The sequence below is a fragment of the Mytilus galloprovincialis genome, chromosome 8 (assembly GCF_965363235.1).
Source record: "Mytilus galloprovincialis chromosome 8, xbMytGall1.hap1.1, whole genome shotgun sequence".
In the NCBI taxonomy this organism is placed as follows: Eukaryota; Metazoa; Mollusca; class Bivalvia; order Mytilida; family Mytilidae; genus Mytilus; species Mytilus galloprovincialis.
The window spans coordinates 75,333,748-75,352,222 of NC_134845.1; the positions used below are offsets into that span (position 1 = coordinate 75,333,748).

Here is an 18,475-nt window from a genome sequence, read left to right on the forward strand (position 1 = left end):
CAATTACAACATTCAAGATTATATAAAGTATCCAATCCTGCCTCTGTCTCCAGTCCATATCGTACTGTATGCCTATTTTTCAAGTTCACATTTTCTACCTCAAATGGTCAATTTAGAATTCTTGTCACAACAGTATCATCTGTTACCATATATCTGACACAATTTACCTAATAAATATTCTAGAAGTGTTCAAACAAAGCCATATTTGCAATAGTTGTGTGTATGCAGATACCAGTCTGAGATATAAATTCATTTAAAATGTTATAGAGATGACTGCTAACATCTGATTTTTGCATAACTTCCAAGCATAGTTATTGTTTTCTATATCAAGAAGTTAAAAATCATAAAATCATAGCATTTACAAGTTTAATTTTTTGTTTAATGACCCAGGGGGTAGACAATTTTCTATGTTTTTTGCCCCTGGGGCTTCAAATTTCTTAAATTATTCTGCTGTTTCTAGCAATTTAGAATATTTATAACATATATATATATATATATTCATGATAGAACACACTATTGTAAGATTTGTTGGGATATTTTTGTATTTCTAGCTCGTGTTTTTTATGCCGTGGTGACACAAAAGCAGATTTAGGTGTTACGGTTTACTTTTGGGTTATCGACAGGACACAAACTCAAAATTAATTTTCCATACATATTCTAAATCTCCCCAAAAGAGGCATTGTTTGAGAATCAGCTATATATACAAAGTGCAACCTATAACGAGTTGTTATCATGTCATTTCCAGATAGTCCAATAATATAAAGACACAGCCATGACCATAAATAAAGATTTTTTTTTCATAATTCAAATTGTGAAATATTATAAAATTCATTGTTATTAGCAATATAGGCAGAAACAAACTTTGTTGTCATAAAAACCTCAGAGGTACACTATATAAAACACGTATTATATATTTTTGGGCAAGTTATTCAATCTAGCAATTTAAATAAGGGAATAAGATGTTACACCTACGTGTAAGAGACAGACTGATAGTTTGTGTGTTTACTGTGACAGTTCCATCTGTGGCTTCACAAACATAGTCACCGACATCACTTTTGTCTACTTTGCTTATGGTCAATGCAGGGACAGATACATTTCCACCAGAGTATTTATCAGATCGTATGATTGGCTGCTTGTCTTTGTACCAAGTTATTCGAGAAGGTTTTCCAACAATTTTTACTTTTAGTGTAACAATTGCGTACTGCTTTAGCATGTATAAAGTTTTTTTGGCTACCACTGACAAAAGGGCTACAATTAAAGATAAGATATTGACATAGGAAATTATCTTCTACATTTCCATTTAAAATGTTTACACTGATATAATGTTCAGTATTGGATATATATTTACTTGTTAAAGACAACGTGGAACGATTTCAAATGAAACAACTATCCACAAGAAAAAAAATACATAGATATAAATAAAGGCAACAGTAGTATACCGCTGCTCGAAATTCATAAATCGACTGAAAATAAAAAAATCTGGGTTACAAACTAAAACTGAGGGAAACACATCAAATATAAGAGGAGAACTACGATCCGTACAACAGAAACACAACACTAAAATGTAACACACACAGAAACGAACTATCATTTAACAATGATCATTGTCCTGACTTAGTACAAGACATTTTAAGAAAGACATGGTGGGTTGAACCTGGTTATGTGGCTAGCCACACCTCCCGCTTTTATGGTAATATTAAATATAACACTAAAAGGACAACATTACATGACAGGACTACAATTCAAATAAATGTAAAAACATACGGGACGGAGAAATACACAAATTAACCAAAACGACAATGCAACACTCAGAGAAACAAACAGTACGATAACAATTGTCATTTTCCTGACATGGTACAGGATATGTTTTTTAGAAAAAAATAGTGGGTTGAACCACCGTTTGTGGCTAGCCAAACTTCCCGCTTTATGGCAATGTTAAATATTACATTGAAATGACGTAATTACATGACAGGACTATGGTGCAAATAAATGGGAGAACATATAGGACAGAGAAAGACACACATAATAGCTATCAAAAGATACAAGGTTTATAGTTTAATATGCCAGACGCGCGTTTCATTTACACAAGACTATGAAGTGACGCTCAGATAAAAACAAGAATGTGTCCATAGTACACGGATGCCCCACTCACACTATCATTTTCTATGTTTAATGGACCGTCAAATTGGGGTAAAATCTCTAATTTAGCATTTAACTATCGTAGGTGGGGCATAAAAAGTTCGAAAGCCAAAGCAAGTAAAAAGTTAAGGACCAGAAGTTCCAAAAAGTTTTGCCTAATAATGCGGCTAATGTTTTCTGTCTGGGATAAGAATATCCTTAATATTTAGAATTATTCATACTTGCAAGCAGTAAATTTACAAAAAATACTATAAAATAGATATACATAATAACATAATGACACTGAAGTGTTGACTAACTACAGAATAAAAACAACATAAACCAGTACATGAAATGTTACAGCCGAGTGAGCCGAAGAGATCGACGAACAAAGTGACGTCACATTTAAATTTCCAAAAGATAGGATAGAATTAGAATATAATTACACAGTATGGAACAGTTCAAAAGCGAAAACCAATTGCCAGATTAGTGTACAAAACAATAAAATAAAAAAAAGCCAAACAAACGTATATGATCTACGGTGACAAATGTTAACCACTGGGTATTCTAAAAATGACAGGGAACACGTTCTTCACATAAAATGTTGTCATAAAATTTAAAGAGTGCATATAAAAACTTCTTGGATGATTTTGGAAATATATAGTTTCAATACTCATTACTGTATTAATAGTGGAACTAGTCCCATTCTCTTATTTAACCTGTTCCCCACACAATATTGAACGTACAGATATTGATAGATTTAATGGCAGAGAAAACTAATAACAAATTGTGACAGAATATAAGTCCCCCATAATATGAGTTCTAAATAGCTTTTAGCATACAACAAAAGTTCCATTGGGAAAAATGCTTATATAATATGTTATCCATGCTATAAGAAAATTTCCTTCTCAAAGGATAGAATATTACATACGGAAAGTTCCCAATGCAACGTTTGTTATAGGCTAAAAGTTTTTTTGGAATAAATGTTATGGGCAATGTTTTATAATGGTAAAAGTTCCAGGAATATTTGTTATACTATAACAATTCCAGGATTTGTTTTTCATATTATAACAAGAATGTGTTCCTAGTACACAGATGCCCCATCCGCACTATCATTTTCTATGTTCACTGGACCGTGAAAATGGGGAAAAATTTCTAATTTGGCATTAAAATGAGAAAGATCATATCATAAGGAACATGTGTACTAAGACGAACAACCGAACGGACAGACTGACCAGAAAACACAATGCCCATTTATGGGGCATAAAAAGTTTTAGGAATATTTGTTTGACATAAAAGTTCTAGGAATATTCGAATAGTTTGCACTGCAGCGGCCTTTTTAACATGAATTGTATAGGTATTGGAAATAAAATACCATTCTTGTTCTGAATTTCTTCTTCTTCTTCTTTAGTTACGGAATACCATCAACTTTTTGAGGATTACTTTCCGGCGCATGCCTGTATGAGGTCGCTTTAAGTTAATTTCATTTTTTTTATTACTTTTATTTATTTATGAAATTTACAATTTTTTAGTTTCAATTTTTACATTTTTTATATATATATTTTTTTTATAACTATAAGATAAAAACAATAAGCACATTTAGTTCAGATGAAAGTATGTTTTAAGGAGCACCTCATGAGTGAGTGCATCCTTAAAGTTGTCTGTAGAGGTTTGGTTTGAGATATCGGGTGGTGATTTGTTCCAATCTTTGATTGTTTGGCTGAAAAAAAGAAAATTTAAAGGTGTCTTTATTACACTGAAGTTGTCTGTATGTCTGTTGATGGGTAGTTCTTATTTTAGACTGGCTTTTTATGAGTATATCTTGCGATGGTATTGCAATTTCATTGTTGATGACTTTGTGTAACATTTGGAGTCTGGTTTTTAGTCTGCGTTCTTGTAAGGATTGCCACTTTAGATGTTCTATCATTTCAGATACACTGCTGGTATTGTGGTATCTGTTGCAAGTATATCTTGCAGCTCTTCTTTGTACTTGTTCCAACTTATATATATTTTCTGAGGTGTATGGATCCCAAACTGTACAGCAGTATTCTAATTTTGGTCTAATTATTGTTTGGTATGCTCTTTCCTTAACTAATTTAGAATTTATTTTTAGATTACGTCTGATGAATGCTAATGATTGGTTTGCTTTTGCTGCTGATTGTTGAATATGTTTGTTCCATTTGAGGTCTGAAGAAAGTGTAATGCCTAAATATTTTGCAGATTGAAATTGCTCTAAGATATGACCATGCATGTTGTAATAAAAATGTATTTGTTTTTTTCTTTGTTGATACTCTAAGGATGTTACATTTGTCCGGGTGGAAAGACATGAGCCAGTCTTTCTCCCATTTTATAGCTGCTTCTATGTCTTCTTGAAGCTTTATGCAATCATTTTGGCAGGTTATAGGCCGATAGATTATGCTGTCGTCTGCAAAGAGTCTTATTTGGCTGTGGTTTAGATAGTCCGGTAGGTCGTTTATATATATGAGAAAGAGTATTGGACCTAGTACAGTCCCCTGAGGAACACCTGATGTTACTGGAATTATGTTAGAAGTTGTGTTTTCGAGGAGTACTGTTTGGGTTCTATTGGAGAGGAATGAATCGACCCAATGAATTGCTTGATCAGAGATGCCATAGTGTTTTAATTTGTAAAGTAGGCGTTTGTGTGGCACTTTATCAAACGCTTTCGCAAAGTCCATGATTACTAGATCAGTTTGAATATTTTTGTCGTTGTTTTGATCTGAAGCCATGTTGTAGTTCATACAATATTTTGTTTGTTTCTAGGTGTTTCGTCATGTTACTTGCTAATATATGTTCTAATAATTTACATGAGATGCAGGTAAGTGATATTGGTCTGTAATTTCCAGGATGATGTTTGTCACCTTTTTTATATACTGGTGTAACGTTGGCATGGTTCCAGTCTGAAGGTACTTTGCCTGTCTCAAGAGATTTGTTGAAGATGATAGTAAGAATGTATGAAGTTATTTCAATGTTTTCTTTAAGTATTTTGCCAGCGTTAGTATCTGGTCCTGTAGCTTTGTTAGTGTTTATATTTTTTATTAGTTTATATACTCCTTCTCTACTGATGTTTATTTTTTCCATTATAGGGTGTGAACTAGGTTCTTTCGTTGGTATTTCTTTATTTTTTTCAGATGTGAAAGATGATTGGAATTGCTTATTAAGGATGTTTGCTTTCTCAGAGGGGTTTGTATGAAGGGTACCTTCACTTCGTAATGGTGCAATGACGGTGTTCTCATTTCTTTGGCTTTTAATATACGAGTATAATTTTTTGGGTTGCTTGTTGAAACATTGTTGGTCTGGTTCTTTTATGTCAATATCGAAGATCATATTTTCAATATATGCCCAGTATGCTTTTCTCATCTCTTTTTGGAGTTTAGTCTTTATCTCTTTGTATTTGCTGTTGTAGGATGAGTCATGTTTTTTCTTTCTGATGAGTCTTTTTAGGTCTCTATTTACCCATGGTAGCTTTGATTTTTTTCCAATTTCTTTGGTAGGTATGTTTTTGTTGATGGTTTCTGTCGTTTTGGTTTTGAAGGTGTTCCACAGATCGTCGACAGTCATATTTTTCTTGTTCACTTTTAAGTTATCATGAATTATTTCAAGATCTTTCTTTATGTTCTGCCAGTTTGCTTTTTTGTAAATAAGTACTTTATGCGGGTGTTGTTTTGGTGATGGTTAAGCAAAATTAATCTCACAGAAGACAATGTCGTGGTCACTTCCTCCTATAGGTGGGAGGGTCTCAATTCTGTTGACAAAGGATGGGTTTGTCATGCACATTAAGTCTAATGTTCTATCATTTCTGGTTTTTTTGTTTATTACTTGTGCTAAATTGTTATCGTCCAGAATATTTAGCAGTTGTTGGTGTAATGCTGAGTTTGGTTAATTAGGTACTATCAAGTTTTTCTCCCAGTTTATGTGGCCGAGATTGATGTCACCACTTAGCCAGATGTTTGTATTTGCTTTCTTGCATGCAGTATTAAGAGAGATACCAATGTTCTCTAAAGATTCCCCTTTATCTGAAGGTGGTCTATAGTACGCACCTAAGTATAATGTTTTATTGTTTGGAGATGCATTATCCATGTATATATTTTCATTCCTGTTGGGTCTTTCAATTATCTAGCTGGTAGTCCGTAAATACTTCATATTTTAGATGCAGCTGATATTTTACAGACTGTGCATCCTACATATTTCCTATACCTTTGTATCAATTGTACAAAGTGTTTTTTTCCGGTTTTGAATTACACTTTCAGTTCTCAAACATAACAAGCGATAGCTAAAACGGAATATTTGTTTGTTTCTCACAAACAATCAACATACTTATCGATCGGATCCGGTCTTTTATGCGACAAAACGTTGATATATGTTTTGATACATCTGTTTAGGAATGGAAGTATAATTGTAGAAACAAGCGGTCTAAAATGGGGTTGCCTTTGGTTACCAATGCTTGTAAAATTAATTTTCATTTAACGGTCGTACCTGTAGTTTAGCAATGCAACCATTTGATTTCCATTCCTCTCCTATCATTGATGTTTTCACCCTTAGCGATTGATAGGTTAGAACTCTATTAATGGTTTATTATTAACTTAACTTGATAAGAGTCTCACCAGCACAGCAGTCATTACTATTCTGTCATTCTATATAGTTCAGTTGGTTTTGTAAATTTGGTGTTTGGAAAACCATTTTGTCAGATTTTAAACAATGTTTTAAATAATTAGTTTCCAATGCTCTTTAATTTCCAATTGCTTTGCCCGTCACACTTTGTGATTCCGGCGACACTGACAAGTCCTTTGTTGACGAAACGCCTGTCTTGCGTACATACTCACAAGCCTAATACAAGAGTTTTAAGAATGTCTTTCCCAGATGGGAATTACAATAATATTTTCAAACGTAGAACTTTGTGTTTACTTTTTATGTGGTCAATATTTAATGCATGAAGTTGACAAATACGTAAGCATTATCAGTTGCAGCAGAATAACACATTACAAAGGAGTAACCTTTACTTTAAACGGTCTGCAAATAGACGTGTAAACCTAGGATAAGAAATAGGAAATAACGCTGTAAAAGTCAACCATAACGATTCAAACCAAGCAAATTGCAAAAGGTTCTTAAAACGAAAAATGATAGGATGGATAACTTACGCAATGGAGACAACTGGATTATACTGGTTCGAGCTGTGTCCTTTCCATTTGTTATTTCGCACACATATGCACCACCATCACTAAGTTTGACATTTTTTATCGTCAGTGCAGGAGAAGACACTGTTCCATCGGAATATCTGTTCGATATTGTTATTAGTTGATCGTCCTTATACCAGCTGATCTTAGAAGGTTTACCCACGACAGTAACTTGCAATGTGACGGATTCTTTCTTCTTTGGGCTGTACAGTGTATTTACAGCTTTTACTGATAATATTGCTACAAAATAAATATAATGTACATTTAAGACAAATCTTGTATTAATGCATATGTTCAGTTTTAGTTTTCAAATAAAGCACACGATATAGCTGAAAGGGAAATATTTGTTTATTATTAGAAATGAATAGATGTTATCAAAATAAGCGGTTTAGAAACGGATGGTCTTCGACATATAAAGTATAAATATTTGTTTTAATAATGTGTTCAGAAATGAATAACGTTTATAACAAGAGGTCACACGCAAAATTGTCTCGCCTTTTTTATTGACCATTGATATCATGTTGATAGTCCTAAATATAAAGCTTTACTACAACTATCCCATAAAACTCAACATGATCCAAGAAAATGATGTCAAGGTCAGATAAACCAAACGAGAAATACATGTTCCCCGTACAATTATGAAATAAAATAGATATTGTGGCCTATTGCGTAGTTTCTAAGAAACAGACTCAACCAAGAAAACAAAACATTGACCAATGAACCATGAAAATAAGGTCACGGTCAGATGAACCATGCCAGGCAAACATATACACCTTACAATCAAGCTATGCATTAAATATAGTTGACCTTATGCCTATAGAATCTAAAAAGAAGCAAACTTAACCATGAAAATATAACTTTGACCAAGGAACCACCAAAATGAGGTCACGGTCAAATGGTACCTTTCAGACTGAAGACCTGTTGTCTGTTCTATGGTAGGGTTGTTGTCTCTTTGACACATTCCCCATTTCTATTTTCAATTTTATGACATAAACAGCTTACAATTCTTCAATACAACAAATAAATATTTGACCTATTGCCTATCATTTGAATAACAGATCAAAATACAAAAACTTACTTTATGCAATGAATCACGAAAATGAGGTCGAGTGCAAATAAAAACTGTGAGGCTGACATGTACATCATAAAATATTTCCATATTCCAAATATATAGTTGACCTTTTGCATAAATTATTAAAAATGAAAAGACCAAAACTCAAAAACTAAACTTTGAACACGGAGTGCCCTAAAAAATAAGGCCAAGGTCAGATGACACCTGCGAATTGGACATGTACACCTTACAATCATTCCATACACCAAATACAGTAGACCTGTTGCATAAGTACAAAAAACAGACCAAAACACAAAATTTAACTTTAGCCACTGATTCAAGAAAATAAGCTCAAGGTCAGATTACATCTGCCAGTTGGACATGTACACCTTACAATCCTTCAAGACACCAAATATACTAGATCTATTGCTTATAGTATCTGAGATAATGTCATGACCACAAAAACGTGACCTTGTGCATTGATTCATGAAAATGAGGTCGAGGTCAAGGGAAACAGTGTGACGGGTATGCAAGGTACGCATATACCAGATATACTTATGCTGTTACTCATAATAAAAGAGAATTTAACATAACAACTTTTCTTCAAGTAGTCTCTGAACCATGAAAATAAAGTCAAGGTTTATGGTCATGTAACTGATGGACATTTCGTAACATAAGGCATCTATATACAAAGTATGAAGCATCCAGGTATTCTCAAGTCTAAAATATAAAGCTTTTAAGAAGTTAGTTAACGCCGCCATCGCCGCCGCCGCCGGACCACTTTCCCCTTGTCGAGCTTTCTCCGACAAGAGTCGCAGGCTCGGGAAAAACAAAAGATAGTAACAGTCTCCGGGACAAGTTTGCAATTCCGCTGAGTGCAAAAGTTGTCACCTTAATTTTTGGAGTTAAGTCAAAACAAAGTTGATAACTTGGTTGGTATTGGTTCCCTGATATTTGTCCTAAAATTTTTTGGCTCTAGCACCACTGTTGAAAGTTATGCCCCTTTTTTCAACAATTTCCTCAGAGGAAAAGTACTTTTCCTCAAGGGAAATCAAATTTCCCTGCAGGAAAAAGATTTTTCCTCAAGGGAAATTGTTTTTTCCTCAAGGGAAAAAGATTTCCCTTAGGGAATTTAATGCATAATTATTTCCTTCGAGGAAATTCTATTTCCTTAAAGGAAATTCTTTTTCCTTAGAGGAAATTCTTTTTCCTTTGAGGAAATTTGCAGCTTCAAATTTTCCTTTGAGGAAATACTTTTTCCTGTGAGGAAATTTGTAGTTTCACATTTTCCTTGGAGGAAATACTTTTTCCTGTGAGGAAATTTTTGACAAACACTTTTCCTTGGAGGAAAATTCAAGACAACAAATTTCCTCTAAGGAAATCATTGTTCTTCAAATTTCCTCTAAGGAAATTTTTGAACATCAAATTTCCCTTAAAGAAATGTTTTCCCTTAATTTTACTTGTTAAACATTTCTTCACTACACCATGTATACAAACAGTATGAATATAATTATTACAAGACTGTATAATTGATGCAAATGATATTTAAAACTTTAATAAATGTTTGACTCAACATTTTAATGACATTGAAAATAATACAGTCTGACTATTTAGATCTAGGTATTGTTTATACTTTTTATATAAATTTAACTTTGATTTATAATTTTTTTTGGAGCAAATGCTTCTGTTTTCTTTATAATTGTTTCAATGTGATACGTTAATAAGCAACCAATTTGAATGTCATTATATCATTTGTGGTGTTCTAAAGAATTTGTTTATATATTTGCAGATTAAATAATAAAATAAACACTTTTCGTGTTATTTTAAATTAGAATTTCTTCTGTTTCAGCTTGTGTACAGTTATTCAATCCACTACGTAAGAATTCAGTGAATACATTATTCCATTCACTAAACAATTCCCTTCAATTCTAAGAGAAATCATTTTTGCAAATTGTTCTTCAATGATCTTCTTCTGTATATTTGATATGAGGGAGCGATGTAAATGAGTGGATAAAACTGGTGTTCCTTTTTTCAACAACAAAATAGTATTTGTTCTGCATTCTCCTTTCTTTTGATTAAGATATGTTGTTGCTTTTATGCAATAGTGTTTTTGTGTATCTATGATAGAACTCCATTTTGTTTTATATGGTCATTATCATGTGATAATGTTGAAATTTCCTATTTCTTTTTTGCAGGAAAGCACACATTCCATTTCAAATTAATCCAATTATGCACTATGTAAATAAATTTCAACTTTAAGTTTCCTCTTCAGTAATGACCTATTGATCATGAAAACCAAGATGTCTGATCACCTATAAATACACAAAATAAACAAATAAAATGTTATAAATGGAGAGAGAAACAGCAATAAATGTTTTTCATGTGTATCTTTCCTTATTAAAATACATTAAGTAAACTTGAACTCGAGAAAAATAAATAACTGCGATGTAGACTAGAAAATATAAAATGCCAAATAAAGTATTCACGAAAAATTAGTTGATTTACAGTAGTCAAGTCCATGTTTACATCATTGGTTGTCTGGTGGAGAGTTGTCTTATTGGCAATCATACCACATCTTATTTTTATATAACCTTGCCATATTCCTATTGTGCCTGTCCAAAGTTCAGAGCCTGTAGCTTTTGTCAGTTTAGTCTGACACTAAAATTTAGTGGTTGTTGTTGTTGTTTCATACTGGTCATATTTATTTTTTGTAATTTATTTTGTTATAAACTAGGCAATTAGTATGATTAGTTTTACAGTTTGGATTGTTTCAATGTTTCATCTTTAGGTCTTTTATAGCTGCCTACTTTGACTATAGTATAGGGTATGGATTTTCTCATTATTGAAGGTCGTAACAGGCCGACAATTGCTTTCTCAAAGCCATGATAGTTTTCATATTTAATATACCACATCTTTGAATTTTTATAGTAATCATGAAACTAGTAATCATCTTTCAAGTTCAATAACTTTTTAAAATTAAAAGGTGCCTTACCATTTAGGTTTAGTTGGCTTCTGCAAATTTTACATTGCCTATCATTTCTGCTGTATATCATTTCTCTGTATCTTCTATAGTTCTTGTCCTATACATAAAAGAGTAAAAGTTGAATGACATCTTGCATCAAAATTTTTTTCTGTTTAATGTACATTTATATGTATATTAATGTGTGTTTAATAAAAATCTAAACCATGAGTGCTTGATAAGCTTCTTGCCCTTATAGCTGGTCTTTAAGCTTTAAATGAATTTTATCGATCGACTAAAAAACTATGAGCACTGTGCAAATAAGACCCCCGCCCTCCAAAAAAAAACAAAACATGCACAAACAGGGTATTCATTGACTTAAAACATGTATATAATTTGGCTCAATTTATAGATTTCTCAAGTGACTATAAGTTTAAGGATGCAATTGTTTTAACAAATACATTTCTAAAACCTTTCAAAAATTTGGAAATGGACAAATTTTAAATAACTTTGCAACAACTAAAGTTCCTTAACTCTGCATCTTATAAAAAAATATACATGATAAATAGGGAATGATACTCCAGCTTGCATATTATTCAAAGTTTTAAAGGAACATAACTGAAGAACGGTAAAAGTTTTACTACCAAAATTTGAAATTGATCTGATTAAAATTGTGATAAAAAGTATTGTTTTAAAGTTTAATAAAATTTGGTTGAGGGAAACTTAAGTTAGAAGGCCGAAACAATTTTTTCCATTTTTAAAGAACATAACTATAGAATTTAGTAAAAGAGACACTACCAAAATTCAAACTTAATCTGTATTTTGTGGTGATAAGCATTGTGTATTGATTTCATAACATTTGGTTGAGACAAACTAAAGTTTAGAGAACAGGAAACCAAAAATTCAGCATATTTTCCCCATTTCTAAAGGGGCATAACTCTGATACTCTAGTACAGTAACACTGACATCACCAAAATTCAAACTTGATCTGAGTATTGCGATAACAAGCTTTTGTAAAAGTTTAATTGAATTTGGTTGAGGCAAACTAAAGTACTGTAAGAGAACAAAAAGCAACTTTGGGACAGACGGACAAACGATCAAGTGTTAAACATTATGCCCCCTCCACTTTGGGTCATAATAATAAAAAGGGTGTTTATGTCAAACAATTCACCAAAGTTTCATAAAAATTTGTGAAAGCATTCTTGAGACTATCCTAATCCCAAGTCATGATAGTACAATGACATAAATCAGATTTTTTTTTAAATTAAAAGGAAAATTATCATGTTTATGTTATACAAAAATAATTCACCAAGTTTCATGAAAATTGCTCAAAGCATTATTAATAGTATACGTACTGGAAAATCACCCCTTTTATGAATAAAATCCCTAACTTTTAATTAAAAATTTTAAATCCCTAAAAATTAAAAAGGAGCTTAATTATCATGATTATATCAATAGATAATTCACCAAAGTATTATGAAAATTTTATGATTAATGTATTCTAATTCCAAGACTATCTAAGACATGGTTTGTTTGAATAAAAAAAGTTGGAATAAAGTACCTGCTAGAATTCAGGAGAATTAGACCAAATCAGGCTATCTTCTAGATTATCAGACAATTGACTTTAGAAAAGGAATTTTCTTTTTTCTTATTTAGCTATTTGTTATCTCTGTCCTTAATATATACTGAACTAAGCCATTTTTTCACATATTTTTTTTTTGTCTTTTCTCTCTTGTGACTTGTTATTTAACATAACAAAAAAACAAAGGCAATGAAAGAGAAACTGACAATGCCAAGGCAAAACATAAGATGCAGAAAAGAAAAACAAAACAAAACACTAAGCAACACCAACATCACCAAAAAACTAGTGTTGAATTCATGTGCTCAGTCAGTCAGTGAGAGTTCGCAGATCCTGACCTACTATATCTATGCTTAAAAACCTAAAAATCATATAGTTCTAAACATATTTTGTAAATTTATACTTAATTAACAAGTGAAACTGCGAGCTACTGCTCACTGATGATACCCCCGCCGCAAGTGGATAATATAAATAGTGTAAAAATATGCAAGTGTTCGGTAAACAGGAAGTTGTCGAGTGATGAATCTGAAAAAGCATCACACGGTATAGCTGACTTATATAAATCCTGAAACCAAATTTCAGAAATCTTTGTATTGTAGTTCCTGAGAAAAATGTGACGAAAATTTTCAACTTGGCTATCATGTGTAAAATCATACAAGTGTTCGGTAAACAGGAAGTTGTCAAGTGATCAATCTGAAAACGCATCACACGGTATAAATGACTTAGATAAACCCTGAAACCAAATTTCAGAAATCCTTGTATTGTAGTTCCTGAGAAAAATGCGAAGAAAAATATTCATGGGACGGACGGACTGACGGACGGACGGACGGACTGACAGAAAGAGGTAAAACAGTATACCCCCCTTTTTTGAAAGCGGGGGTATAAAAAGTTGTCATAAATAGCATAGACACCTTTGAGTTTTGAGAACCACATGTGTTAATTGTGCGAGTATAATCATTAATAATCATGCACAAGATTGACTTTTAAAAGCCTATATATTGAAATTTTCTGAAAATATTACATGCATTTATCAATATGACCAATTTCAAGAAATGCACAAAGATGCGAGATGATTTATATAATTGTAATTTCAGGAATTTACAGTAAAGGCTTTTATCCCCACTGCATTTTGCACTTTTTCTAATTCAGGAGCCAGAAGTTATAGCCTTTGTGACCTTTGTATGATTTTTATTTTAGTTTCTTTTTTTTTTGTATTGAAGAGTTTAATATGACGTCCATTATCACTCAACCAGTATACATTTTTGTTTAATGGCAAGCTAAAGCATGCCTCACAGGCACGGATCCCGGGGGCTGAGGGTTGGACATGTTGGAACCCCCCTTTCTTTACTGGACGATCAATGCATTTGAATGTGGACATGTAGTTTGACACCCCCCCCCCCCCCCCCCCCCACACACACAAATTTGTCCTGGGTTAGGAACCCCTTTATATGACTCAGGATCCACCCCAGTCTCAGATTGTGGTATTTTCTCGTTGCAATGAAGACCCATTGGTGACCTATCTGCTCTTTGGTCATGTTGTTATCTCTTTGATACATTCCCCATTTCCATTTCCATTTTCTTTTCAGTTCTATTATAAATATTAGAAACGAGTTTGGCGCGTTTACAAAGGTATCAGGTCCGTTCGCGCCCAATATAGTTTCGCACCCCACACGTTCGCACCTCACATTTTCGCCCCCCACGTCCGTTCGCACCCTACATGTTCGCGCCCAATTTTTAATAAAATTTAAGTGAAATTGTTCGAAATTATTCATATGAATATAATTTGAGAATTTATTGAATAATTTTTTTTTTTTTATCAATCTGATGATTAATTATTAAATGTTGATTATGTATGATTATTGCTAATTGATTATGTATGATTATTGCTAATTGGTATTTATAAACAGCCTAATTTGGTGTTATTGTTTACTGTTGTTTATAAATCATGATTGTTGTTTTAAATTGCTTTGATGTTAATACTAATAAAATAAATATTAATCATAGCAATACACTTACCATGCATACCAGTTGTTCAACATGTTGTCAGATTCGCACTTAATTGACTAGAAACAGTGAAAAACAAATTATTTCAATACACTAACCAAAACATGATTAAGTATTATTCAATACACAAATGAAATAGTTGTTGCCAGAATAACATAATCCGACTTAAAAATAAGGACTTTTTTTTTATAAACTTGTCATGACACAGAAAAACTTGTCAGTATCTCGAATTATTTAGAAACAATGGCATATATATTTATACCAATACACTTCCAAAAAATCGGTAAAATTGGGTGCGAACGTGTGGGGTGCGAACGAACTTTTCGCAAAATTTGGGTGCGAACATGTGGGGTGCGAAAGTGAATGGGGGCGAATGTGGAAGGGTGCGAACGTGATTGGGCGCGAACAGACCCGGATTCGTTTACAAAAATATAATTGTCTGTGCTGACAGGGGAGTATGTGTGCATACCAATATTTAAATTTTCTAGGCCTTCCTTTTTGAATATTTTGTGCATTTCTTCATGTTCTTGGTAAAATACTGTCAGACCTCGAGTGCTGTTGTTTTACAAAAACGGTCAAGTAATGCAGGGGAAAGAAACGAACTAAAAAGACCAAAATAAGCCACAACTAATGGGGGTCTCATTGGGGGTTCTGTTCACGGATCCCGCTTAGTTACTACTTATTTTTTTAGATTCCCGCATGATGCCATCACGTTTACACTATGTAAGTGAACAATTCTGATATTTTTGTAATTTCCCATGTCCCGCTAAACTTCATTTCGCGTTTTCACGGCACAATAATTTGAGGGAGGATATAGGACCTTTATCGGGACTCCGGGATCGGGTGTTTTTAAGCCCTGGATTTCGGGATTGACCCTTTCGGGATCCGATAATTCTTTTTCCGAATTTCGGGACCTCGGGATTTAGTGTTTTAAAGCCCGGGATTTCGGGATTTCGTGTTTTTAAGCTCGGGATTTCGGAATCAGTACCCCTCTTACCCTCCCTCATAATTTGACTTTCATGTGTCACGTTTACAAAAAAATATGCCTCGACAATCCCGAGTCCCGCTCAGACCCCCCTTATATGTACATAATGAATAGTTTACTATATGTAGTCAGTAGTCCGGTCAAATACACATGTATATACTTTTCGACGACCTTAGATTCATTTCACAGCGAAAATACTCATTTTAAAATATTGAACATTTTAGATCACTTCACATTTAGATTTTATAACTTTTAAAATTAAGACCATATAGATTTAAGATCATGTAATCGAAAGATGATAATTTGTCAATGAGCAACTGTAACCAGGTACTGCATTTTTTTTTTGCATGCGTCAAGAAACAGTTAAAAGTGCCGGGAATAGAAAAGCAAGTTAAACTTCTCATCTGGACTTTTTAATTAGTCTGTATACCGGACCTCTTCTCTATTTTGGGATTGAAAAAAATCTAAAGTTAAAAATGCGGTTTTGAGCCTATTTCTTCTTTTTAATTTGGTAACACGTTAAGCCATTAGTGACACTTATATGGTATATTACCAATAATAAGGCCATATATTTCGGTGTGTAGAAATACCGCAAAAGACTTCTTAAATTAGAACACCAAGAAGAAAGTTTTTGCATTAAGGACACTAAAACGATGTTTCAAGATCACAGCGAGCATGAATATAAGAGGATATGATTAAAAACCTTATATCTATAAAGTTAGGTATCAATAGATTTTGTAATTTTGAAGTTAAATGACTTTTTAATAAACGTGTGCCACTCGCCACGTGACCAACGGTTTATTGCAGATTCCCGAATCATCATGTTCAATCAACCTAATCCAATAAACAATTGTCTTTTGGTCGTTACTTATTGATTAATCAATGGTTGTTAATCTAACGGTTTAGCGTGGTATAATTTCAAGTTTATGAAAGAAAAATAAAAAATAAATTTTGTGTTTTAAAACTTTGCCTTTGTTATATATATTTAGTTTTTAAGGAAATTGCTATGCAAGCTTTTTTTTTTTTAATTAACGAACTCTATTTTGAGATACGAATTGAGAAACAAAGGCTTTTGATATTTCATTTCCTTACTAACAACACAAGACTTTACATACTATCATTGTTCCTTGAAAGGCATTTGAGAGTATGTGGTGTCCATGGGGTTCTTCAAAATCCGATTACAAAAGTAATATAGAAAAACTCCAAGAGGTAAAATTATTTTACGTTTTAAAAAGAGAATTATAGAATAAATCATAACTGTCTTCTATGAACGATAACTTTAAACTTATTTCAACAATTGAAGATGAATACCATTTAATTTTATAATGTAATAAGCACTATGGGCAGGCGCGGATCCAGAGCTTGAAGTGGGGGTTTGGGGGGAAGGGTTATGTGAGAAATGTTTAGAACACTAGAGAAGTTTTCTTGTTATACCAGAGACATATAATACAATTGTATGATATGTCTCTGGTTATACCAAACCATATGTTTTTCAATAAATGGCACACTTTTTGTTCATCCGGCATATGGTTACTCTAAATAAACTTTTAAGTATTAATTCTATAAGTTTAATTATTTGATTACAGATCGTATCTACCCGTTTTGCAATTGTTGTATCACTCTAAGTGAGGCTAATAAAGATATATATAATAAAATATAGAGATAGCAGCCTTGGATTGTCTTAATTAAATCCTTTGGTCCTCTAATTATCAAGTTACCCTCTGGCCAATGTAATTATGACTTGTGTATATTTAAAGAAGTGCTAGATATTCAAATTATAGTAAAGATAACATTAAAACAAGAAATAGTTCATACAAAAAATATTTTAAGATTTTAAAACGGGGGGGGGGGGGGGGGGGGGGGTGCTCGCTTTAACCCCCTAAATCCGCTAATGATGTGTGAGAACTAAATAATTCAGTTAACTTAATCATATGACTCTTAAGCCCGTTCTGCCATTATTAAGAGACGCAAAAGAACGGAAATGTATGATTTTAAGATTTGGAAATAAATGAAATTGGTGGCACAAATGGTATGTCTGCTTGTATTTAAAATATTTTATAAATAGATATAAATAAATGCTTATATATACATAATTATTAACGGTTGTTTTACTTCGCTTATTTATAGCATTTAACAAATAACTTCGTATTTTTATTTTCGGCATCAAATAAAAATAATGGAATTAATATATACAACAAAAATAAGCGAAAGGAGATGTGGTATGGCTGTCAATGAAACACCTATCCACAAAAGTTAAAAATGAAGAAGATGTCAGAAATAAATTGGTCATATTTACAGTCTTATACACCGAAGGGACAAAACATCGACCTATACATATTTATAATTTGTATATAAACATCGAATCAGAAATATGTTCCTTTCCTAAACATGTTTAAAAACATTACTGTGATAGTTATCAAAAGTACCAGGATTATAATTTAGTACGCCAGGCGCGCGTTTCGTCTACACAAGACTCATCAGTGACGCTCAAATCGAAATATTGATAAATGGCATAGTTCCTGACATTAGAAAAATGAATGAAGTATTGGCAACTGGACGTTAAGCAACCAAATATCAATCCTCACTT

At 32.7% G+C, this 18,475-nt stretch overlaps 1 protein-coding gene and 1 long non-coding RNA gene across 3 annotated transcripts in view; both read right to left on the reverse strand.

Moving 5' to 3' along the window:
- LOC143042581 (uncharacterized) overlaps positions 1-18,475 on the reverse strand; it is an 85,684-nt gene that overhangs the window by 33,735 nt on the left and 33,474 nt on the right. For both annotated transcript variants that reach the window (XM_076214981.1, XM_076214980.1), the window contains exons 10-11: positions 7,275-7,550; positions 973-1,248 (exon numbers count right to left, since the gene is read on the reverse strand). In XM_076214981.1, coding sequence (XP_076071096.1) covers positions 973-1,248; positions 7,275-7,550 — 552 coding nt within the window. The remainder of the gene's footprint in view (positions 1-972; positions 1,249-7,274; positions 7,551-18,475) is intronic.
- Positions 10,149-15,492, reverse strand: LOC143042579 (uncharacterized). The gene is made up of 3 exons (XR_012968054.1): positions 15,373-15,492; positions 11,354-11,441; positions 10,149-10,673 (listed from the first exon to the last, which is right to left on the reverse strand). It is a non-coding gene; the product is annotated as an uncharacterized LOC143042579 (long non-coding RNA).